Source organism: Lissotriton vulgaris, chromosome 6, assembly GCF_964263255.1.
Source record: "Lissotriton vulgaris chromosome 6, aLisVul1.2, whole genome shotgun sequence".
In the NCBI taxonomy this organism is placed as follows: Eukaryota; Metazoa; Chordata; class Amphibia; order Caudata; family Salamandridae; genus Lissotriton; species Lissotriton vulgaris.
The window spans coordinates 1,795,736,809-1,795,761,674 of record NC_141694.1 but is presented as its reverse complement, the minus strand read 5'-3'; the positions used below and the strand labels follow the sequence as shown (position 1 = coordinate 1,795,761,674).

The 24,866-nt window shown below is 44.6% G+C and overlaps 1 protein-coding gene across 1 annotated transcript in view; it reads right to left on the bottom strand.

Annotated features, from left to right (window-relative positions):
* Positions 1-231: 231 nt before the first annotated feature.
* Positions 232-24,866, bottom strand: part of KCNK3 (potassium two pore domain channel subfamily K member 3) — a 214,957-nt gene continuing 190,322 nt past the window's right edge. Inside the window, exon 2 of the mRNA XM_086928060.1 lies at positions 232-3,466. Within this exon, the coding sequence (XP_086784186.1) occupies positions 2,613-3,466 (854 nt within the window). The 3' untranslated portion in view covers positions 232-2,612. The remainder of the gene's footprint in view (positions 3,467-24,866) is intronic.

Genomic DNA, 24,866 nt, shown 5'->3' with positions numbered 1-24,866 from the left:
TGTCCATCTGCCTCAACATTAAGGAAGGGTATGCCTCAAATATGTTATGGACTGGCTGAGCACTATTTAGCTTCATACTCATTCTGTGTAGAAAGGCTCCTAAGATAAGTTAGCAGCTCTTCAGGGAGCTATGCTGCAGATCTTCAAACATAAGAAAGCAACTACCTCCCATTCAATATGGAATCAGTCAATGAAACCAGAGTGAGAGGAACAAATGAATGAAACAGAATGAACTCTCAACTTCATTTATTTTTTTCAAAATAATGTAAAACAACACAGTACCCTTCTCCTTGGCAACCCGTGCAATTGTCGCATTGTTATTTCACAGTTTAAACATTGTCAGGTAGTGCACAGGATGTATGCATGCTTCAAGCTCGGTTGAGGCGTTTAAGACCAACCTGCACCACCTTGAAAATCTGGCAAATATTCCTTAAATAAGCTGAAACAACCAACCAATACATTCCTTTATATGCAAGTTTGCATCTTTGATGGCTACTGTAGTCCAGCCCATGCTGCAGTGTTCCCTGCCCCATGGCTTGTGCTCTTCCCTGTGTTGGACCAGCTCACAGCTGACACTACACTGTATCCCTACTGGATGCTAGGGAAGTGGTTGCACTGCAGTAAACACAGTGGGGTCTTGGGAACATACATTTCAATTTGGTGTGCGCGGTAATGGGGTGGAACATATAAAAAAGGAAAGGATAAGATATGCATTGAAATAGGCTAGTGTATGATATGATAACAAGACATTGAAAATGATCAACCTGCTAAGTGGACAAAGCAATCTGATTGTACTTGCTTAGCAGTTCTACTAAGCAAACAGCCTACAGTCATGCATCTCTAATGCGCAAACACTGCAGCGTGACAGGCTTTCCAGATGAAAAGGCAAGTCCTGCGACACTGATCAAGATTCTGCCTTTGTAGAGTTTCCTGAAAAGTGAGAAATTAGCAGATCTCAATTTTCCCCAACAACATGGTGGTGGCATTGTACACATTTTAACACAATTAGAGCCACAATTAAAATAGTTAGTTTACATGAGTTTGGAGAGCCACTTCTGATTTCAATATCTACGTAACGGAATAAACATTTCAGTAGCCTACGCAAAGTGACTGCGGAATAAGGATCATCAATTTCCCATTGAGATTGGAGAACATCACCTGATTTCAAGATCTATGCAAAGGACAAAAAATGGTGTGATGTACATGCAGTGATTATGGGGTAACAGACCCAGTCAATTTTCCATAGAGATTGGAGAACCTAATCTCAATATCTATGCAAAGACAAAAACATGGGGTGACCTACATGCAATGACTGTGGGGTAACAGACACAGCCAATTTCCTATCAACAAGTCAAATGTAAAAAAAGGAAAGAGCTAAAGTGCCGCATTTAGAAAGGACCAAATTCATTCAGACCAACCAGTTTTTAAGAGATATCCTCTTAGAGACTCCTTACATTCTATACTGGATGTCCCCACCTTGCAGAATCGCTAAATTGTCACTGAGTCATACATAATATTAACCTGGTGAGAAGCCAGTTCCTTTCACCCGCTGCATTCAATGTTTCATTGCACTTTTCATCAGAGACCAACCTATTTTGCAGCATCTCTTATCACACAGTGGAAGGTCATATGGATAAAACCCTGTGCAAGAATCAACCATTGTCGCGGTCAGACGCAAGCATTACAGACCGACATGTGAGATATCTGACTGTGAGTTTTGCTGTGTCTCAAGACCCGTAGCGAGCCCGGGACTCAGCTACACTTCTGATGAGTGACTTGATGCAGTATTACTAGCAGTAGTTTGTGAGTCCACAGCAGTTCTCACATGGGTTTACTTTGCATACAGCAGACATTTCAATTGTGCTGATTCCATGCGAATCCAGCTTGTTAAAGAGGCATTACTCTGTGTGCGTTTCAACATTTCCCTAGAAGAACAATTGTGCCACATTATTAATAAAATAGCATAGAGCAGAGCTAGAACATGAAAGTATACTGCGCGTGACTCCTGAGTGTGTTTTCTTTGAAGGATGGCAGCGGCCTCCTGTACCTTGCCATAGAAGGGCTGAGAATGGAGTCCAGTATGTTGCATACAATGGTGGCCTGTGGGACAAAATGGATGCTTAGCATGCTATTCAATGGGTTTTGTTTAATTTGGCTTTCCATGGACTTACCAATGATCCACGGTGCCCCTGAACTTGGAGGCGTCACACATCCATGTACTGACACAGCGGGCAGTTTCAAGAGCAGCACAATTGTACACTTCGTTCACTCTACCATGTTACCCTTAAATAATATGTTTTTTATTACATGTTCCTGAGTGCTGTTGTGGCTCTCAAATAATTACCCCAAGTAATAGGCCAATTTACAGTACAGGATGTGAATATATATATTTATATATGTGTGTATATATGTATCTTTATATAAAATATATAGATATGGATGTACAGAAGGACACATAGTTATCTACATTGCACAAGTCCTTTGCATATATGCCATTCTTGTGTCTTTGGAAACTGATTTCAATTCCTATTAATTAGGGAGATGATTGCTAATGTCAAACAATGTTCTTGTTTCTCCCTGCTCAATTAAGAAGTAATACGTTTCATTTCAGGCTATACGGAGCTCCTTCGCTTCATGAGTCCCCGAAAGCCAGAGAAGCTATGCAAGCCTGTTGACACAGAGCTGATGCCAGAGTGCTGGGTGTTGCAAATGCATCCGTTGGATGGGCAATCAGTGTAACGGCCGGGCGAGTGGTGGCTCTGCTCGACACAAGTGTCCGACGTGGACAGATCCCGGGGTATGATCATTGGGATCGAGTACTGTAGCTTCTCGCGGCTCTTGTACCACAAGCAGGAGCACATGGATTGGAAGTGGAGCACCTCTGCGTAGACGTTTCGGAAGCCACCAGCAGAGGAGGTTGTGTCTGTGGTATGGATGCTGGACTGCCCGTTGTGATTGAGCAGCGCCCGGTGCTCAGCGTCCCTCTTCTCGTCTTCCGCATTCATGGTCATGAAACGCAGGACCACGAGGTTGAGGAAGGCCCCAATAACAGTGAGGCCAGTCAAAATGTAGACGAAGCTGAATGCCACATACTGGGGCTTAGTCTGTAAGGCCTCTTCTTTCTGAAGTGCCACATAATCTCCAAATCCGATTGTGGTCAGTGTAATGAAGCAGTAATAGTATGCATGAAAGAAACTCCAGTGCTCGTAGTGAGAGAACGCGGCTGCACCGATGCAGAGGGTGCTGATGCAGGAGAAGAAGCCAATGGTCACCATGTTGGCCATGGAGACTTCTGGGCGCCTCATGCCAAGGCACTTCTTAATTCGGTGCAGGATGTACTTAACCAAGGTGTTGATTCTCTCACCCAGGCTCTGGAACATGACCAGAGTGAGCGGGATCCCCAGCAGGGCGTAGAACATGCAGAACACCTTCCCTCCATCCGTGCTTGGAGCAGCATGGCCGTACCCTGGAGCAGAAAAGACAAAAGCACATTGGTTGGTATTTCTGTGAAGGTGAGTTGGTGAAAGAACTTTTTAATTAGATTGCTGTTAGATGCATTTCTGCTTATAGTTTACCAACAGTTCCAAAAACATAAACACAATATAATACAATGTTATATTTTAGCTATATAAGAACACAGGGATTGGTTAAAAAAACATGATTGCCACTGCAAACACCAAAAATGGTGTCTGTTTGTGGTCAGGTTCCTCATTTTTTGTAAGTACTTATTATTGGCATTTTGGAGATAAACATACATCCAATATATTGCAAAGAATAAAACATTGGGGGATATATACAAGGAAGTGGAGGAGAGAGGCGTTAGTCTTCCTGGCTTAACGCCTCTCTCCTCCACTTCTGAAACGCATGGCTGCACCATATTTACAAGAATGTGGTGCAGACTTGTGTTTCCCCCCACTATGGCGCTAAGTTTAGCGACTGGCATTTTTTAAAAACATGGTTAATGTACAGGAATGGATATCTTCCTGTACATAAACAAAACTTGCCATTTTGCTTTTTCCATGTGTGCTGTACGCAGCACACATGGAAAAAGCAAAAATGAGGATACAATGCATTTCTCCTCGTTTCGCCAAATTAAGACCAATTTTTACCCGTCTTTATTTTAGCGCTGCCTCATATGTATGCCACCCTTGTACATAGGTGGCAGTGTCAAAATGAATGGGTGTTGCGGTGGAATGCCCACCGCAACATCCACTGCCACCCCTTTCACACTAACCATAGCGTGAAAGGGGGTCTTATGTACACGGCAGCATTAAGCCATGCTAAGTGGCTTAACGCTCCCTTGTACATAAGGCGCAGCTCTAATCACCACCACAATGTCCATATAGGTGACGTTGTGGTGGCGACAGAGACTTGTAGATATGCCCCATTGTGTCTTGTTCTAAAACAGGAAAAATTGCGATAATCAGTCCCAATGTGAATACCATTGCTTATTGAGGATGCGATTGGATAGAAAGAAAAAGAACAAACTACTTTTGGAACAGAAAACAATGAATAAGGGCTAAACCTTGAACAGGGTGGAGGGTGAAGGGGGAGAGGGAAAAGAAAATGGAGAGAAACAAAAAATGAGAACAAGAGGGCGGAAGCAAAACATTTGTTCCTGAATACAGATGTCATTAACATCTCCAAGCTATGAGTGAGACAACAGGAGATCAATGGGGCAGCCACTCAGTAAGAGCCAGTCCGGGGTGGGGATAGGGAAAACAACTCATCAATTTGGTATGCATGGTCAAGAAGAGAGCCCGGTAGTTGGTGTCAGCTCTTGCAATTTGTGACAAGGGCATTCCATGTGTCTGAGCTGGGATGTGTACAGGGGCCTGTTCTTTCTTCCCTTCGTAGTAGTGTGTTCTCGGCTCGAGCCATTCCAGCATGGAGAGTGTCCATGCAGAGGCAACTGGGGGGTTCGCTGCCTTCTATTTGCGGGTAATGAGCCGTTTAGCCGAGAGGAGGGCCAAATCAGCAAATTTCATAACCGCCCTGTATTTTTTAGGATGTTCGTAAAGCCCCAGAATGCCTACCTCCCAGGTGTAATGGAGGACAGCACCTGTGCAGGAGGCTAAATGAGCAGGAACATCCCTCTAATATGTGGCCGATGCAGGGCAGGCCCATAAAATGCGTACCATCCACACATCCAGGGTTAGGCGCCTAGGGCAGGCAGCATCGGAGCGGTAAAACAAGCAATTGACGCGGATGGGAGTTAAGTATGCCCTGTGTGGAATATGGAATTGGATCAATTTTAAGGGCGCATTACAAGCTACTATGGAAAGGTATGTCAAAGCAGTCTGCCATTTGCTGTCAGTACACGCAGGGCCAAACTCCGTGTCCCAATTATCCGGCAATCACGGTAGGGTAGGTGCAGTGTGCACGCACAAGGCAATGGCAAGCCAGCAAGTTTGATGCCTTCCAATGCCAAGTGTGTGGAGGCCTTGAATGACCAGGTGTTGTTGCATCTCACCCTAAGCCCGAGTCAGCATGGCAATAAAATAATCATATATTAGAAACTGACCAGGTGGGAGGTTGATCCAGTTGTAAGTTCTTCCAGGGGAAGGAGAGATCCTTTGGTGTAGCGGTCCCCTATTGTGTGTAAACTCACCGTATGCATTGGCCCCAGTTCTCGGATAGTGGTAGTGCTGGAGTATAAGATGTTGTTGATCGAGTGATAGTGTTTTACGAAAACACTGATACACAACAAGTACAAGGGGGGCTTGTGGTGGCGAAGCCTTAGCTGTTGGATGAAAAAGGGTGAGATGTGTTCCACGTCCCATGGAGGGAGAAGCGCTGCAGTATCTGCTAGTTGCGATCCAGCAAACCAGTATGCTACCCATTGCAGTTGTGATGCCAGGTAGTAATGTTCTAGATTAGTGACATTGAGTCCACCACTGTCCGTAGAAAGGTAGAGTTTTCGTAGGGCCACTCTGCGGCATGCGTTGTGCCAAAGAAAGTCACCCAACGGGCATTCCAGAGAGTGTAACAAGGGACATCGCATGAAAAGGGGGAGATTGGCAAAATTGTATAGTAACCTTGGCAGGACCACCATCTTCGTCAGAGCTGTTTATCTCAGAACTATTGTTACTCTTTGAAAAAAAGCACCAAGGTCATGGTAGGAAGAGGGAGGGGGGGGGTAACAAGGTGACCACTTCTATTAATTTTACATTTTATTTTCACAACTGGGAACTGTATCCCGATGCACAAAATGGTGATTGCAACTTTCCTGTCAGATTGCAGCCAGTCAAGGACGGCATTGCTGTTGGTGCGTGGCTCTTTGGATCCGCGTCTCTAGCTATACATACATCTTTTTACTTTAGTAACAAAAAAACTTCACAGCAGATTTACAGCAAATTGCAAAACACACTCTTACTGGATAAAGATCTAGCTTTCTGCCATATTTGGTGAATTTCCGTTCAGCGGTTCAGGCTGTAGTTGTGTCTAAAATCCAAACAGGAAATTGCATGGGGAAAGCGTGTTTTGGAATCCCCCACACACCCTTTTTTCAGCCCCCGTTTGATGGATCAACACAAAACTTTCCAGACAGCAGCTGAAGTGACTGGCAAACTAGTTGAAAATGATGTGAAGGTTCGTCAAATGTTGCCAAAGTTATTAGCAAAACAAAAACTGCTCTTCCTATGTTAACTGGGCCCTAACTATAACTACCTAATTACCTCACACATTGCATCACTCATGGTATGTTCTATCACAACATTGATAACATCATTCAACATCAGAAATCACATAATTCCTGAAAACACTGTGCGTAGTGAAGGCACAGGCGCAACTAGAGTCAAATTTCACGGTGGGCTAATAAAAATTTCGAGCGGTGCTAATTCTTCCAGCAATCGGCAGAGTGAAGATGCAGGGGCTCTAAGAAGGGGTGAAGGAACATAAAGCCTTGTTAACAAGTAAATGGTCTTTTAAAGACCTGGGAATTACTCAGGTGCGGCTGCAGTAAGACGGATGAAAATCACAACAGCTCAAAAACTGTCTGTGTGTGTGCCTGAGAAGCTATCTCAGCCCGGCTGACACACACAATGAGGGGGGGCTGAAGCCCTTTGAGCCCAATGGGCGTTGCGCACCAGAGTGGAGGCATGAGTTCAACATTGATTGAGGAGGCACAAGTTATAGTTACTTTAGGGCACAAGTGGCAATAACTAGAACTTGTAAATGTTAGTGTTTTTATTTGTTTGAACTGTATGTTTTAACTGACATTTTCACCTATTACTTTACTTTAACCATTGTTTCTTTCAGTGAATTTCTAAGCTTTTTTTTAAAGTTAAAGTAAGATATAATTACAATTCATAACCATTATGTCACTTTAACCCTTGGTTACTGTAAGATCTGCCATCATTTCCAACAATTCCGTTGCATATGTGAGATAGTGAAGAAGCACACACAGGGCTGTTTACTTGTTCCAGTTCTTTTCATTTTTTAGTTTAATTTTCAGTTGAAATTTGCAGCATCGACATTGGGCAAGATGTAACATGGAACATGACATATATAGAAGAACTGTAAAATGTGTTCTATCAATGCTACAAATATATAAATAAAAATATTAAAAAATAAAAACCTTCCCATTTTCAAACATTTGGAGCTGGTTGAAATCTGGATATACACGGGCACGTTTCAAGAAGGGTTGTGAAGTTCATTATCTGTTGAAGGAACAAGATGATGCTTGTATATCTGACGCAAACTAATCAAGGATGGTTCATAGCAAGCAGGTCATGCCAGACCCTGCCATGTTGTTGAGAGAGTGAGAGCCATCTCCAGTCACAAACAGTTGCACCATCCTCCTGTGAATATCTATGCATAAACATTGTGAGTAACAAGAAGTCTATATGGAATTTGACTGCGATTTACCACCCACCAGGAGACAAACTTATTTATCGAACAAATTATGGAAATCATCACCTCCAACATGGAGCAACACTGCACCTAGATCTTCCTCTGAGATTTCAACCTCCATTGGAATGACCCGAATGATACCCCAGTGGGCACCCTAAAAACCTTCCTAGCAGACCTCAACCTGACTCAAACTGCCACATCCCCACACACAACCTGTGTGCGACCTTGGATCTAATCATTGCTAAGGCCAATTCAATTAAACTTGAATCTATTGTCCCCTTTGACTGTATTGATCACCACTGCATTACCTTCTTCATCACTAAATCGATGAGGACTCACAAAGCTCAACTAAAGAAACCGAAACTTTGGATAAGGTACGCTCGAAACATAAACCATGGCAAACTGACATCCCTCAGCAATAACATCCTGCCCCCCGAGGACTTGTCTGATATCCATGACCTTACAGACCACTAGAACAATGTCATGACGAACATTATTGACACAATTATGCCATTACAGCTAAAAAGAATATCCACTAAAGCAGGGATCTCCAACCTTTTGTGTAGTCAGAGCTACTTCTGGCCAGTGAAAATCGTCGTGAGCTACTGAACCCGAATCAACTCGCGCATTTTCCGAGAGAATCTGCACTCTGAATCATCTGCACTCTGACTCATCTGCACTCTGAATCATCTGCACTCTGCACTCTGCACTCTGAATCTGCACTCTGCACTCTGAATCTGCACTCTGCACTCTGAATCTGCAATCTGCACTCTGAATCTGCAATCTGCACTGTGAATCTGCACTCTGCACTCTGAATCTGCACTCTGAATCTGCACTCTGAATCTGCACTCTGAATCTGCACTCTGAATCTGCACTCTGCACTCTGCACTCTGAATCTGCACTCTGAATCTGCACTCTGCACTCTGAATCTGCACTCTGCACTCTGAATCTGCACTCTGAATCTGCACTCTGAATCTGCACTCTGCACTCTGAATCTGCACTCTGAATCTGCACTCTGAATCTGCACTCTGAATCTGCACTCCACTCTGAGTCTGCACTATGCACTCTGAATCTGCACTCTGAATCTGCACTCTGCACTCTGAATCTGCACTCTGCACTCTGAATCTGCACTCTGAATCTGCACTCCACTCTGAATCTGCACTCTGCACTCTGAATCTGCACTCTGCACTCTGAATCTGCACTCTGAATCTGCACTCCACTCTGAGTCTGCACTCTGCACTCTGAGTCTGCACTCTGCACTCTGAATCTGCACTCTGCACTCTGAATCTGCACTCTGAATCTGCACTCTGCACTCTGAATCTGCACTCTGCATCTGCACTCTGCACTCTGAATCATCTGCACTCTGAATCATCTGCACTCTGAATCATCTGCACTCTGAAACATCTGCACTCTGAAACATCTGCACTCTGAATCATCTGCACTCTGAATCATCTGCACTCTGAATCATCTGCGCTCTGAATCATCTGCGCTCTGAATCATCTGCGCTCTGAATCATCTGCGCTCTGAATCATCTGCGCTCTGAATCATCTGCGCTCTGAATCATCTGCACTCTGAATCATCTGCACTCTGAATCTGCACTCTGAATCTGCACTCTGAATCTGCACTCTGAATCTGCACTCTGAATCTGCACTCTGAATCTGCACTCTGAATCTGCCCTCTGCACTCTGAATCTGCACTCTGAATCTGCACTCTGAATCTGCACTATGCACTCTGAATCTGCACTCTGAATCTGCCCTCTGCACTCTGAATCTGCCCTCTGCACTCTGAATCTGCCCTCTGCACTCTGAATCTGCACTCTGAATCTGCCCTCTGAATCTGCCCTCTGAATCTGCACTCTGAATCTGCACTCTGAATCTGCACTCTGAATCTGCACTCTGAATCTGCACTCTGAATCTGCACTCTGAATTTGCACTCTGAATCTGCACTATGCACTCTGAATCTGCACTCTGAATCTGCACTCTGCATCTGCCCTCTGCACTCTGAATCTGCCCTCTGCACTCTGAATCTGCCCTCTGCACTCTGAATCTGCCATCTGCACTCTGAATCTGCCCTCTGCACTCTGAATCTGCCCTCTGCACTCTGAATCTGCCCTCTGCACTCTGAATCTGCCATCTGCACTCTGAATCTGCACTCATACTCTGAATCTGCACTCTGAATCTGCACTCTGAATCTGCCCTCTGCACTCTGAATCTGCCATCTGCACTCTGAATCTGCACTCTGAATCTGCACTCTGCACTCTGAATCTGCACTCTGAATCTGCACTCTGCACTCTGAATCTGCACTCTGAATCTGCACTCTGCACTCTGAATCTGCACTCTGCACTCTGAATCTGCCCTTTGCACTCTGAATCTGCACTCTGAATCTGCACTATGCACTCTGAATCTGCACTCTGAATCTGCCCTCTGCACTCTGAATCTGCCCTCTGCACTCTGAATCTGCCCTCTGCACTCTGAATCTGCACTCTGCACTCTGAATCTGCACTCTGCACTCTGAATCTGCACTCTGAATCTGCACTCTGAATCTGCCCTCTGAATCTGCCCTCTGAATCTGCCCTCTGAATCTGCCCTCTGAATCTGCCCTCTGCACTCTGAATCTGCCATCTGCACTCTGAATCTGCACTCTGAATCTGCACTCTGAATCTGCCCTCTGCACTCTGAATCTGCCATCTGCACTCTGAATCTGCCATCTGCACTCTGAATCTGCCATCTGCACTCTGAATCTGCACTCTGAATCTGCACTCTGCACTCTGAATCTGCACTCTGAATCTGCACTCCACTCTGAATCTGCACTCTGCACTCTGAATCTGCACTCTGCACTCTGAATCTGCACTCCGAATCTGCACTCTGAATCTGCCCTTTGCACTCTGAATCTGCACTCTGAATCTGCCCTTTGCACTCTGAATCTGCACTCTGAATCTGCCCTCTGCACTCTGAATCTGCCCTCTGCACTCTGAATCTGCCCTCTGAATCTGCACTCTGAATCTGCACTCTGAATCTGCACTCTGAATCTGCACTCTGAATCTGCACTCTGAATCTGCACTCTGCACTCTGAATCTGCACTCTGCACTCTGAATCTGCACTCTGCATTCTGAATCATCTGCACTCTGACTCATCTGCACTCTGACTCATCTGCACTCTGACTCATCTGCACTCTGACTCATCTGCACTCTGAATCACCTGCACTCTGAATCATCTGCACTCTGAATCTGCCATCTGCACTCTGAATCTGCCCTCTGCACTCTGAATCTGCCCTCTGCACTCTGAATCTGCCCTCTGCACTCTGAATCTGCCATCTGCACTCTGAATCTGCACTCTGCACTCTGAATCTGCACTCTGAATCTGCACTCTGAATCTGCCCTCTGCACTCTGAATCTGCCATCTGCACTCTGAATCTGCACTCTGAATCTGCACTCTGCACTCTGAATCTGCACTCTGAATCTGCACTCTGCACTCTGAATCTGCACTCTGAATCTGCACTCTGCACTCTGAATCTGCACTCTGCACTCTGAATCTGCCCTTTGCACTCTGAATCTGCACTCTGAATCTGCACTATGCACTCTGAATCTGCACTCTGAATCTGCCCTCTGCACTCTGAATCTGCCCTCTGCACTCTGAATCTGCCCTCTGCACTCTGAATCTGCACTCTGCACTCTGAATCTGCACTCTGCACTCTGAATCTGCACTCTGAATCTGCACTCTGAATCTGCCCTCTGAATCTGCCCTCTGAATCTGCCCTCTGAATCTGCCCTCTGAATCTGCCCTCTGCACTCTGAATCTGCCATCTGCACTCTGAATCTGCACTCTGAATCTGCACTCTGAATCTGCCCTCTGCACTCTGAATCTGCCATCTGCACTCTGAATCTGCCATCTGCACTCTGAATCTGCCATCTGCACTCTGAATCTGCACTCTGAATCTGCACTCTGCACTCTGAATCTGCACTCTGAATCTGCACTCCACTCTGAATCTGCACTCTGCACTCTGAATCTGCACTCTGCACTCTGAATCTGCACTCCGAATCTGCACTCTGAATCTGCCCTTTGCACTCTGAATCTGCACTCTGAATCTGCCCTTTGCACTCTGAATCTGCACTCTGAATCTGCCCTCTGCACTCTGAATCTGCCCTCTGCACTCTGAATCTGCCCTCTGAATCTGCACTCTGAATCTGCACTCTGAATCTGCACTCTGAATCTGCACTCTGAATCTGCACTCTGAATCTGCACTCTGCACTCTGAATCTGCACTCTGCACTCTGAATCTGCACTCTGCATTCTGAATCATCTGCACTCTGACTCATCTGCACTCTGACTCATCTGCACTCTGACTCATCTGCACTCTGACTCATCTGCACTCTGAATCACCTGCACTCTGAATCATCTGCACTCTGAATCTGCACTCTGCACCCTGAATCTGCACTCTGCACTCTGAATCATCTGCACTCTGAATCATCTGCACTCTGAATCATCTGCACTCTGAATCATCTGCACTCTGAATCTGCACTCTGAATCTGCACTCTGACTCATCTGCACTCTGACTCATCTGCACTCTGACTCATCTGCACTCTGACTCATCTGCACTCTGACTCATCTGCACTTTGAATCATCTGCACTCTGAATCTGCACTTTGAATCATCTGCACTCTGAATCTGCACTCTGAATCTGCACTCTGCACTCTGAATCTGCACTCTGCACTCTGAATCTGCACTCTTCACTCTGAATCTGCACTGACTCTGCACTCTGACTATGGTGGCGTTTCAACTGATTTACACTTGTAAAAGGTGACTGTTTGGAATAAGTACAGCTGTTAAACAAGAGGCAAAAATAGCTCCCATTCTGATTGGTGTCGATGTGTAACATATGAACGAGCACCATTCAGGGCCCAAAGGGCCTGCTGTGTCATCAGTTATGGACGCAGTGACTGGAGCGCCAGGTAACTAGCCTAGCACTGCCTATGGAAGTTGTTTTTGGGGGTCATTTACAGTGCTGAAACAGTAAACCTGGAGTAAATGTGAATTAGGAGCAGCTGCAAGGTGCATACAAAAAGCCTCTTGGAAATGAAAGAACATAGTGCACTTCACGGTACTGATGCTAGGGTTCCAGGGTGTGACCTCCGAGTCAGAAGACTGTGTTTGGGAAATGTGGGGTTCTCACGGTGCCACGAGGTGTCAGACAGACTGCTGTTTTCTGCCCTTTGCATTTTCACCAGCAGGACTTTATTTAGAAAAATAAAAGGTGACTTTCATCCGCGTGTTCTTCAGAGTTCAGCCGCTTCTCCGCCGGGCGGAGGGGGGGGGGCCTCGGGTGGGGTTGAGGAGAGGGTAGGGAGAGTCACCTCTTTCTGCAGGACCGGGAAAGCGCGAGTGAGTCAGAGCAGTTTTCTGTGTCCTGGTGGCATCTGCGGGGGCGGCTGGGGTCATGGCATGCTGCTGCTGGGAGCAAAGAGAGGGTGGATTGGAGCGACGGAAGGATCAGCGGAATAACGCTGCTTACCTGCAGTGGAAGGCCGTCTCCTGGCTGCTTGAGGCGGAGAAGTCACGTCTCCTACTGCTCCGTGCTGGCACCCGTCGCACAATGGCAGACAGTGCGATGCCAGCGCGTTTTGAGTAGACAATAGAGAGGAGCGTCATCGCGTCGCATCATCCCCTTCGCCCGCCCCATCCACGGATTTGCTCCAATCAGAGCGAAGGGCTAGGCGAGCTACTCCCGGGGTCTCCGCGAGCTACCGGTAGCTCGCGATCGACCGGTTGGAGACCCCGGCACTAAAGACTCCAAACCAAAGTACAATGTTAACCTAAATGATGAAAGACGCAATTTGAGACAAGCTGAACGAGTATGGAGATTCTCACCGTCCCTCAAACACTTTAGGCACTTGAGATCTCCGAGGACCATCTACAACAAAAGCATCAGAAATATAAAAGCAAACTTCTGTAGAAACCAGCTAGACAAAGCCAGAAATCATCCAAAAAAGCTATTCAAAATGATCAAACTACAATCTAATGGACATCCCAACCCTTCCCCTATTGGATCTAACCTGCAGCCAAACTGCTAGGAATTTGCCTCCTTCTTCCTGGGAAAAATAAAAAAGATTGAAAAGGATCTTTAAATGGCAATAGGGCACCTTCAAGTCAGCCCGTTAAACAGCACCCACCTGCCACTGCTCGGTCAGCCCCCACAACTTCCTGGACACACCCTCAAAAACAACGCTTCATGGAACTCATTCCAATCCTGGGATTTAAATGCCATTCTTAGATTTCTAACAACACTTATACCGTCAACCCACTTCTGCGACCCTTTGTCATCTAACTTCTTCAGTGAGATCAAAACTTCTACACTCCCACTCTGGACTAAGACAGTGAGTGCTTCACTAACTCAAGGTGCTATACCTGTGCCTAAAATCCAGGCAGGTAACCCTTATTCTGAAAAAACCCACAGTAGATCATGTGGACCCAAATAACTCCCATCCAATTTCTATTATTCCGACTTTTGCTAAGCTCCACGGGAAATGTGTCCATGCCCAGTTATGCACACATAAAGCAATTCTAATAGGCCAATTTCGTTCTGGCTTACATCAGCGACACAGCACAGAAACTGCCCTTACATACATAGTTGATGAAGCCCTAAAACTGCTAGATCAGAATGAATCCTGCCTGTGTATTCTCCTAGACGTCGCCTGAGCTTTTGACACGGTCAAAGAAACACTATGCTAGACCTACTTGAACGCAGGATGGGTTTATCAGGGACCGTTCTTAACTGGTTCCCCTTATTCCTCCGAAACAGAACTCAAAGAATTATGATTAACAAATCCCTTTCCAATGCCACTCCAGTTACATTAGGGGTCCCAAAGGGGTCCAACCTGTCACCTACTCTCTTTAACTTGTTCATGGAGGCTTTAACCGAAATTCTGAAATGATCTAACATCAAATACCACTTGTACGCAGATAACGCTAACCTATCCCTTAAAATTGCTTCCCCAGAAGATATCCAATCCCTCAACATAACTATGCAAAAAACCCAGACCTGGTTGACCCTGGCATAATGCACTCAAATCCCAATTCCTCTCAATCACCGTACACAAACAATCCCTCAATATTGAAGAATGGGTGAAGCATCTAACAGCCCTCAACTCCCTTCCACCTATTATAGATTCCACAAGATCACTGGGTTTCACCCTCAACAAGAATCTTAGCATGCAAGAAAATATCAGTTCAGCCACCGAAGGAGTAAACTTTCACGTGAACATGCTAAGAAAAATAAAGCCTGTCTTCCACCTTGACGACTTCAAGTCAGCGGTGCAAGCTCTAGTGATTCCCAGGTTGGACTATGGTAGTGCAACCCTCTGCGTTCTGCCTAGATCTAAGTGGGCTCCTCTAAGTGCATCCCTTACCTCTGCTGCAAGGCTCATCAAGGGATCCAAAAGAAACAACCACATCACTCCTAATCTGAAGTCGCTAAACTGGCTCCCATATGAGGCAACGATCCAGCTAAAAATTGCCTGCATGGCCCATAAAGGCCTACACTCCAACACACCGAAGTACCTAGATGAAAAATTGGAGCTGTCTGGTGGTGCCACATCCTCTGAAAGCTCAAGCACCCTACTGATGAAACCTCTGAAATTCCTGAAAATAAAAACCTATAAAAGAGCTTTCTCTGGAATGGCCCCAAGAATTTGGTACTCCATGCCTCTGGAAGTCAGACTGAACCGTTCAACTACATCATTCAAAAAAGAAGTTAAAATGCTTTTAAGGAACACATTTCTTCTCTAGAACTCATTGTTTTTCATAGCAGGGCACTGAGATGACACAATGTCTTCATACATAGTTATTACTCTCCTACTGTGTTCTTGCTTTTGATCTCCTGGCCTTATATTGATTCATACCTTGCACTGTAAGCATATATGTTTTTAGTTGTTCTATCTGATTTCCTCTTTGCCTAAATATATATAAAACACTCTCTAGGGTCAAGTCCACACTATATGAAACTTTATAAATAAATTAATAACGAGCGCCAAATGACTGAAAATTGGAGGGGTTCATGAAGCATCATTGTGAGCCTGGAAGTAGCAGAGGGAGCACGCAACCTGCCGCACTAGAACAGATTGTGCCTCTTCCTGATGTTTGCACCCCTTTGTGAAAGATCAAGAAGACGGGACAACAAGGGACTGCGAAAATTCATCTCAGATAGTTACCGCCCGTGGGCTGAACCAAACGCCCTGAAAATCAATTCAACTGTCACAATCTTCACTATATATTGAAGCCCTTTCCTTGTGCAGGAAAGTGGTCACATCTATGTGACAGGCAGCAGCAGCCCTCTTATCTTCTTTGCTGGTAATTGCTTAGACTTCTCCTTCCTCTCCAGTCGAAGGCCAAACTGAGCGACACACTTGTCAGATTGTTTGAAAATGAAGCGTCTTGTGTTCCTAGGGTGCCTTCATTTGCCTTTCAAGATTCCCATTAACCTATTCTTTAAAGTGTACCTTGTCGGTGTTGTGAAGGCGCTCATCTGAGAAGAGAAAGGTAATGGCGCGACCTACGCTAGCCTTGCAAAGGTATGGGATTGCGGTGTATTGGTGAGTGGAGCGACTCCGCTGACTGCAGTTCCACCGTCTATTATTCTGATATGAGCATTCAGAGTATGCTGGTAGCTTATAAGAGCTTACAGTGGTCTAAAACAATAAATTCAAACGAGAACCAAAATATTTTAGAAGATGAACAAAGAATACTTCCTTAATTACATTTAGTGGAGCCCCCCAATATCTATGTATTTTCCTTCTTGTGGGCTTTTTAACTATCTGAGCAATTACTGTAGGGTTAAAAAGTGAAGGACACTCAGGCATAAAAAGCAAGCAAAGAATTATGGGATATGTCTAATGTTATGTATTTTTTTTTAAAGTCAGAGTGGCTTTAGGTGCTGTGGGACAACCGCAAGCTCTTAGAGTTGGGTTTTGCCAACAGACTATATATGGGAAACTCCTGGTCTTGATCTGCCGACAAGGGCCAGCTCACTCTCCGGTAAGAGCTAAGAGGGTTACTTGTCCTGTAGAATAATGCTTCATATGCTTGGCATGAGCAAGGACTTAGGATCCCAATACCTCAGAAGGTGTGATGGAGAACAGCAACTTAAAGGAAGGAACTGCTGTCTATAGAGGCGTAGAGTGGACGAAGGCCGGTCACCTACAGAGAGCCAGACCGCTAGAGCTAAAGACTCCATGTACTGAGATGAGACTGATCTACCACAACTCAGGCTCCTAAAGGAGCAAACACTCCAGTCTTCACTCCACAGATCCTGAAACAGTCTCCACTCAGAACCATGGAGTCCGAAACGTTTCATCACATGGCCCTTGCTTCCATTCTGTGGCTCTCGCATCTTCCAAAACTCCCTTGGGTTGTGTAGGCATGTTACTGAGTTTATGAATACAATGTCATTGTCAATGTCCATCAAGGGCCGAGTAATGATAATGATATTTATTTTTTTAACTACTCTCTAAGCTCCATATTCGACTTTGATATATCATTGAGACTTCCAATTCTGCTCTTCCCGGAAGATCATGGGGGACAACAGTTTTCTATGTGACACAAAACGGTTATAAAAATATTGTATGCAACTGTTGTAGGTGCTTACAATATCAAGTGTGGACCAGATGTGCCTCATGGTTGGGGCCGGGCCAGGGGTACCCTGCTTCTCTCATGGAACAAATGTTAGGACCCTGCCACACACCCCACTTCCCATCCATCTGAAAAAACAATGAACCTGGGCATCATGTTTGAGACCAAGCTTTCCTTTACCTTATAATAGAATGTAAACTTTAAGCTGGAGCTTCTCAGGAACTACCACCTCAACCTAAGCAGGGTCCTGCTTTTTGCTCAACTGGACTCCTGCCGCACCATCCGGCAGACACACGCCATCGCGCCTGGTCTCGTCCGGTTGCTGATCGTTCCTGATTACTAAGGAACATCACCATTACGCTGCCAGAAACGTATCTACGCTGGCTGCTCATTCCATTCACATTCCGTGCAATAGGACCATGCGTCCTTGACCTCCCTTCCGCTTCTTGGAACCACTGACTCCCGCATTGTCGAGAGAGCCCGGAACCCCTCCGCCTTCACACAGTCATCAAGCCTTAGCGCCCGCATAACCACGGCGCTCCGACCCCAAAATCCCCCTTCAGGAGCATCACCATTCCGCTGCCAGGGACGCATCTACGCTGGCTGCTCATTCCAGTCACAATCCGTGTAATAGAACCGTGCATCCTTGACCTCCCTTCCGCTTCTTCGAACCACTGACTCCCGCATTCTGAGAGAGCCTGGAACCCCTCCGCCCTCACGCGGTCATCAAGCATTGACGCCCCGCATAACCGCGGCGCTCCGACCTCAACATCCCCCTTCAGGACATCCAGAAGCGCTGTTACACGCCAGGACCACAAACATTAACTGTGTGCCCTTGATTCTCTACTGATTGGAAGGGTATGGTTAACCTCCAGGCAATGTATTTTTAGTCCTGATGATGATCCTTTATTTTACATAGGATCGAAACGCCACCGACAGTTTATGTAGTCCTCACGCTAGTTTCCCATTGTATTACCCAACTGTGTTTACTACATATGGTCATCTTGGTTAAAATCTAACTCATTACCAGCGTCCCCTACCTTAGAATTGCCTGCCAAATTACCCCTTTATGTAATGTTTTTGGTTTATCCCCTTATGTTATATGTACTGGATACAGGACTGTATCCCACTGTATAATTGTTCACCCATTTGTCTGAAATTTCACTATTGATTAAACTAATGTCCAGCTGGACAATTTTTCTTATAGTACACATTGTTGTCTATAAATTCATTAAGCACTTTATCTTATTTACTATATTAACCCCTTTGATGCTCATGACGACCTCAGCTCGTCATGAGGCACAGTTGAGCTGTGCTGATGACGAGCTGCGCTCGTCATGAACAATGGGAATGCAGAATAGTTAGCATATGAGGAGAATTGCTGCAGCAGCGATGGTGTTAAGGACCGTTGTTCTTTATAATAACTGATACCCCTGGTCCTTGATTACCTAGAGGGTTCCCTTGTTGTTTTGAAGTATCACCATCCTGCAGAGCCTCATCACAATGTGTGCTGGATACAGAGGGATGTAGCACAGGGCTATCTCAACTCAAGGAAATGGCACCATGTTCTGCTCACTCTGAAATTCCCTCCATGTGCACACAAGGTGGACATTTATCTGTGGCGAAGCTTATTCAATGACTTATGAGAGAGGTCTCAAGCATCTTCTGGTCTTTATCTAGCTCAGTGTGGGAGGTACTTGCCTCCCACCGGGACCAGGAATTTGAGGACTGGACGTTCTACCAAGTGCAGGGTTTTTGAAGTTGGTATCTGGTCTTTTGATGAGAGGGCAGTCTCACAGGGCAGGAACATCATCACAATGCTGAGGACCTAGGAGGGATCATTCAATGAATAGCTAGAGATTGGTGCACTACTGACATGCTAGTCGGAACCCTAACATATGTATGTACAATATAACTAACATCAGAAATAACATTTACAGAAAAGCTATTAGATATATAAATATACATACTTCGACAAATCATATATTACAAAAAACAAGACAAGACTGCTATTTTTATTACAAAAACTCTGCAAAAGGTGCATTTTGCCTTGTATTAGAACATCAGTAAAAATAAGGAAAAAAGAATAAATGTTATTTATAGTGTTAGTTATATCGTAACATATATATATATATATATATATATATATATATATATATATATATATATATACATATTCACTGAAAAAAACCATAGGTTTGACACCAGTTATAGTTAGCAGGAAATTTTCCTGACATAAAACCATTGAAATTCCCACGTTATAGTTAGTTGGACTCACTATAACTTGCGCGCCTGCAATGCACTGCTGATGACGTCACATATTACATCACTCATGACATGGTCTGTGACATCACTCATGACATCACTGATGACACCATCCAGTGAATGTGTCTTTCTGAAAAATAAATATGTTTTATATATGTATATAAAAAAGGTCGATGGAAGAATAAATGTTTAAATAAGTGTCTTAATGGATGTTTTTTTTTTTAAAAATGGATTGGTTAACTGGCTTGTTAAGTGTATCTTAGTGAATACATATATTAGCGAGTAATGTTTAAATATTTAAATATATGTATCAGTTTTTCACTTTGTGTATAAGTGGCTGCATGGGTTGGTGAGTGGCTACATGTGTGTGTATATGGATTAATAAATGTTTTTTTAGTATCAGTATGAGTGTCTGTATGGTTTGGTGGGGGTATTACTTAGCACATAGATGCATCAATGATTGACTCACTGTTTGTATGTGTTTTGAAGACAGCATATGTGCAGGACTGTATGGGTGGATGAGTGTGTATATGTGTGTGTTAGTGAGTGAATGACTGTCTCACTAGTGTCTTTATCAGTAATGACATATGTTTTAACCCTTTCGATGCTGATGACGAGCTCAGCTCGTCATGATGCACGGTTGAGCTGTGCTGATGACGAGCAGAGCTCGTCATGAACAATGGGAATATATGAGTGCCAGCACAGGGGGGGAAAACACCTAGCAGCCAAGGTGTTAATCTAGTATATGTGAGTATTGATGTATATAAGTGAGTATATGTGAGAGTGAGAGATTGTAAGAGTTCCTGTTTAAATAAGTATGTATTTCTATAAGTGATTGTTTAAGAGAGTATGTGTAAGTTTCCTTAGAAGTAAGGTGGTAGTGTGTGTATAGTTGTATATGCAAATAAATGGATGTTCAATAGTTTATTTGCATGTGTGAGTATGTGTGTGAGTAACTTTTGGATGACTGTCGGTGTGTAACAGGATGTATAGGTGTATCACTACATATGATGAGTGAGTATATGTATGAGTGACTATATAGAACTGTTGGTGAATGAGTGGATGTGTATATAGATGGTGGAATTACTGAATTGGTTGTTGTAACTGGTATGGGTATCTCCATTTTTTTGAAAATGTTAGTTTCTATTTTTTGAATATGTGTTTCAAGGGTTACATTACACTGAAAGGAGGTCTGTCACTCTGTCACAAGGATGGTGTCATCAGTGATGTCATGAGTGATGTCACTGACCATGTCATGATGATGTAATATGTGACGTCATCAGCAGTGCATTGCAGGCGCGCAAGTTATAGTGAGTCCAACTAACTATAACGTGGGAATTTCAATGGTTTTATGTCAGTAAAATTTCCTGCTAACTATAACTGGTGTCAAACCTATGTTTTTTTCTGTGAATTTAATAGGTTTTTTAAATGCTTATTCCTAACTATAACTGTTGTGAAACCTATGTTTTTTTCAGTGAATTTCATAGGTTTTTTAAATGCTAATTCATAACTATACCTGATATGAAACCTATGTTTTTTTCAGTGAATTTCATAGGTTTTTTAAATGATAATTCCTAACTATATATAGGGCCTCAAACCTATGTTTTTTTCAGTGAATTTCAAAGGTTTTTTAATCGCAAATTTCTATTGCTATTAAATATAATATTTTTTATAATGAATCCTATATTGCATATTTATGTAATACTATTTTTTATATGTATATTCTTCATTTTTTTTTCTCCTTGGGGCGCTCCCGGTGCGTGTACCGGTGAGCGCGCCGGTCAGCGCAGTCTTGCGGCGCGCCTCGGTGCGCGTACCGGTGAGTGTCCCGTTTGCGCTTTTGCCACGAACGAAAACATCATTGTGACGTATCGCGTAGCCGCGTCCGCGTGATACGCACGGCGTAAGCGCACCTGGAAGCACCCACGTGCATACGAACGCGCTACGTAAGCGCGTCAGGTCATGTGACCTGAAAATAATACTTTTCATTGGTTCAGAACAGTTTTGGTTTCCAAATGATGAAAGCCCGAGTCATGTGACCTGAAAATAACACTTTTCATTGGATCAGGACAGTTTTGTTTTCCAAATGATGAAAGCCCCCACCTATTTTCCTCCTTCTCACTTTGTACTTTGAGTGAGGAAGACCTGTTTGTACCTATTTGTACTTAAAAATGGCTACAGTAGCAGCAGGAGCATCTCAACCACCACCACCACCACCACAAGGACCACCACAACACCACAGTGGTGGAGATGAAGAGGAGGAGGAGGAGAGGAGGAGGTTCCTGCCTGAAGATACTACCCCATATAAGCCAAAGGATCACATTATCTGGGAGTTTTTTTCAATCCCAAAGGACCTCAAGAAAGTAAATGCGCCAAAGGTTACTTGTCTAATCTGTGGCACTGTACTTTCCTGGGGGAACCCTAACAAAAAGTACTCTTTTGGCAATAACACCATGATTCGCCACATGCAACGCCGGCACCCTAACAACTATGCTGCGGCAGAGGTCAGAGAACTGACCAGAAACCCTCCCCAATCTTCTCCCAGCACCTCCCAAAGTAAACAACCCACTCCATCGGGTCCAGAGACAAGGGTGATGGTTCCAAACATCCAACCCAAGTTTGGAGAATTCAAAATCATTTGTATATTTTGTGGAAAAACAATTACCTATGGTGAGCAAAGCATTGAACTCATCAACCGTGCTGGTGACAACCACAATTGCCCAAAAAAAACTTCATTTTGTTCCTGATTTTTTTTAATCCAGTTGAGCCATTTACAATTCCCTGTTTTTTGTTTGTCCCCATAAAAATACCAAAAAATAAATAACATTGTTCATAAAAGCCAAAAAAAGTAAAAAACGTTCCAAAAAACAATAAAAAAATATAACAAAAAGAATTAAAAAAACAGTTCTTTTTAGAACTATCTCCAATTTATAACAAAATGCTGTCATTCTTTTTTCCCCATGGTATGCTCCCCGGGACGTTCCCTGGTGCGCGTACCGGGCGCTCCCCCGCGCAACTCGACCTAGGGGGTCATGGGGGTCTACCCTGCCCCCTTTTGGTCATTTCCCCCTTTGTTTTTGCCACCTCTTGTGTCTCGATCCTACCGAGACACAAGATGGCGGCCGCTCCGGACTGTTTGGAATGTTGACAGACACCCGAGAGCCAATCAGCTTTCCGCTCGCAAACTCGCGTAGCGCGCTGGTACGCTCCCCGATGCGGCAAAATTGAGGAAAATTACAGGCAGATTCCTCAACCGGCGCCAAAGTTATTCCCAATAGAATGTTGTGGATTTCCTATGGAAAAGAATCCTAACTATAACTACCTACTGGCGACCGCCAGTAGGTGATATATATATATATATATATATTATATGTTTTATGTTCCTGTCCAAGTCCTTTTGTCTCATTATACTGATGTGTATATATGCCCTGAAGAAGTCCATGTGTATGGACGAAACGCATCGGCTGTTTAGTTCATCCTGATCGTTTTCAATCCAATGTGAATAAAAGAAGAATTTTAAAGATTACATCTTCGAACACGGATCTGATTTTTTCCTAGTTTATGTTATGGTTGTGCACCTTTGCTTTTGTTTGAAAGTATGTCAATATAGACTCAGGAGTTTTGAGACATTTGCGCAAGATCACACAAATAGGCCAAAATGGCAGCCTTTGATGGAATACCAGTCCAGTGCACATACAAGTTTAAGCCAGTGAACCCTGTCAGCTGAAGTGCCCACATCAACCTGTGCAGTGTGCTCAAGCAGCATCTGTAGTGCTTGCACTAAATCACTGTGATGGAAAGAGTGCAGAAGGGAAAGCCTATGCTTAATTTGAGTCAGTCGTTTCCGGTGCTCCTAACAGCACTTAATTGTTAATACTGGCGCCTGTGATAGTCTGCCACAAGGTGGCACTGTCTGGCTAATTTAGAGATGACCACAACAACAGCTAATTATTAATTCAATATACATAAAAAATGACTATTACCTGCCTCCCAAGACATTCTTATAGCTTTGAAGCCCTGGAATATTGCCAGAACTTTCACACTTGTAGCAGAACACATCTCCAGAGTTACGAGAAATCGTAAATCTGGAGATGCGTCTGAATTCTACGCCAACTTAGAGGTGGCGTAGGGAGGCGCAACGAGGAGAAATGTTTTCATTTCACCTCGTTTTTTCCTCTTTCAATGCGTGCTGCATTCTACAGCACGCATTGAAAGAGGAAAATGCCTGTAGTGATTGTTTTTGAGCAGGAAGGTGCCCCTTCCTGCACAAAAACAATCTCTCCACTACGCAGGCGCATGGCTGCAGTGGATGCAGCCATGCGCAGGGGAGAGCACAGAGATGCGACATATTCTTGTGAATATGTTGCATTCCTTTGCTTCGAAAGTGCCGCAGCGTGACGCAGCCAAAGGGCTTGTGGTGCCACGCTGCGGCACTTCCGTGTAGATCTGCCCGGGAGTGTGCAGGGGTATCCGTCGATGAAGCTCAGTGTCTGACTGCTCTCCATGTGGCTGGGGTCCCTTGGGTTTCTTGGGACCCCCAGTGCCCCATTCTAGACGGCGTCCTATGGCAGTATTCGCCCCTCCCACAATATGGCCCTGAGTCCTACGGGTCCAAAATCGGAAATGCATGCCACGGGCCATATTTCCAGGAGTTCACGAATGATTCACTCATTAATCCAAACGTTACTCTGTCTCCTTAAATTCAGGCATACATTATCATGTACAAGCTATCTTGCGGCATTATTTGACAGAATATAAAATTCACTTGCAATCAAAATTGGCCCTTCGTTTAGTAAATCTATTTCGCACGTGGCCTGGCACATTACAAAAATGAGGGCGGGGCCAGCGAGCAGCAGGTTATGACGCAGACTTCAAAGGCCCCGGCGCGACCCCAAGAGCCTACCCCGGCGGGCGGGGGAGGCGGCCGCGGCTGATTTGCCAGCTGTACATGTTAATGGGCGCTCTGCGGGTCTGAGATTACCGCCCCTGTGCACTTGTCCAGATGTGGGCCTTCTGATTCCATCAGCCGTCCGGCATCTGGAACGCATTTCAAAGGTTGGAATTTCATTCAGATATTGTTGTTACAGAGATGGTGCCGGTGTGCGTCATTGTCGTGCACGTGGGAGGTG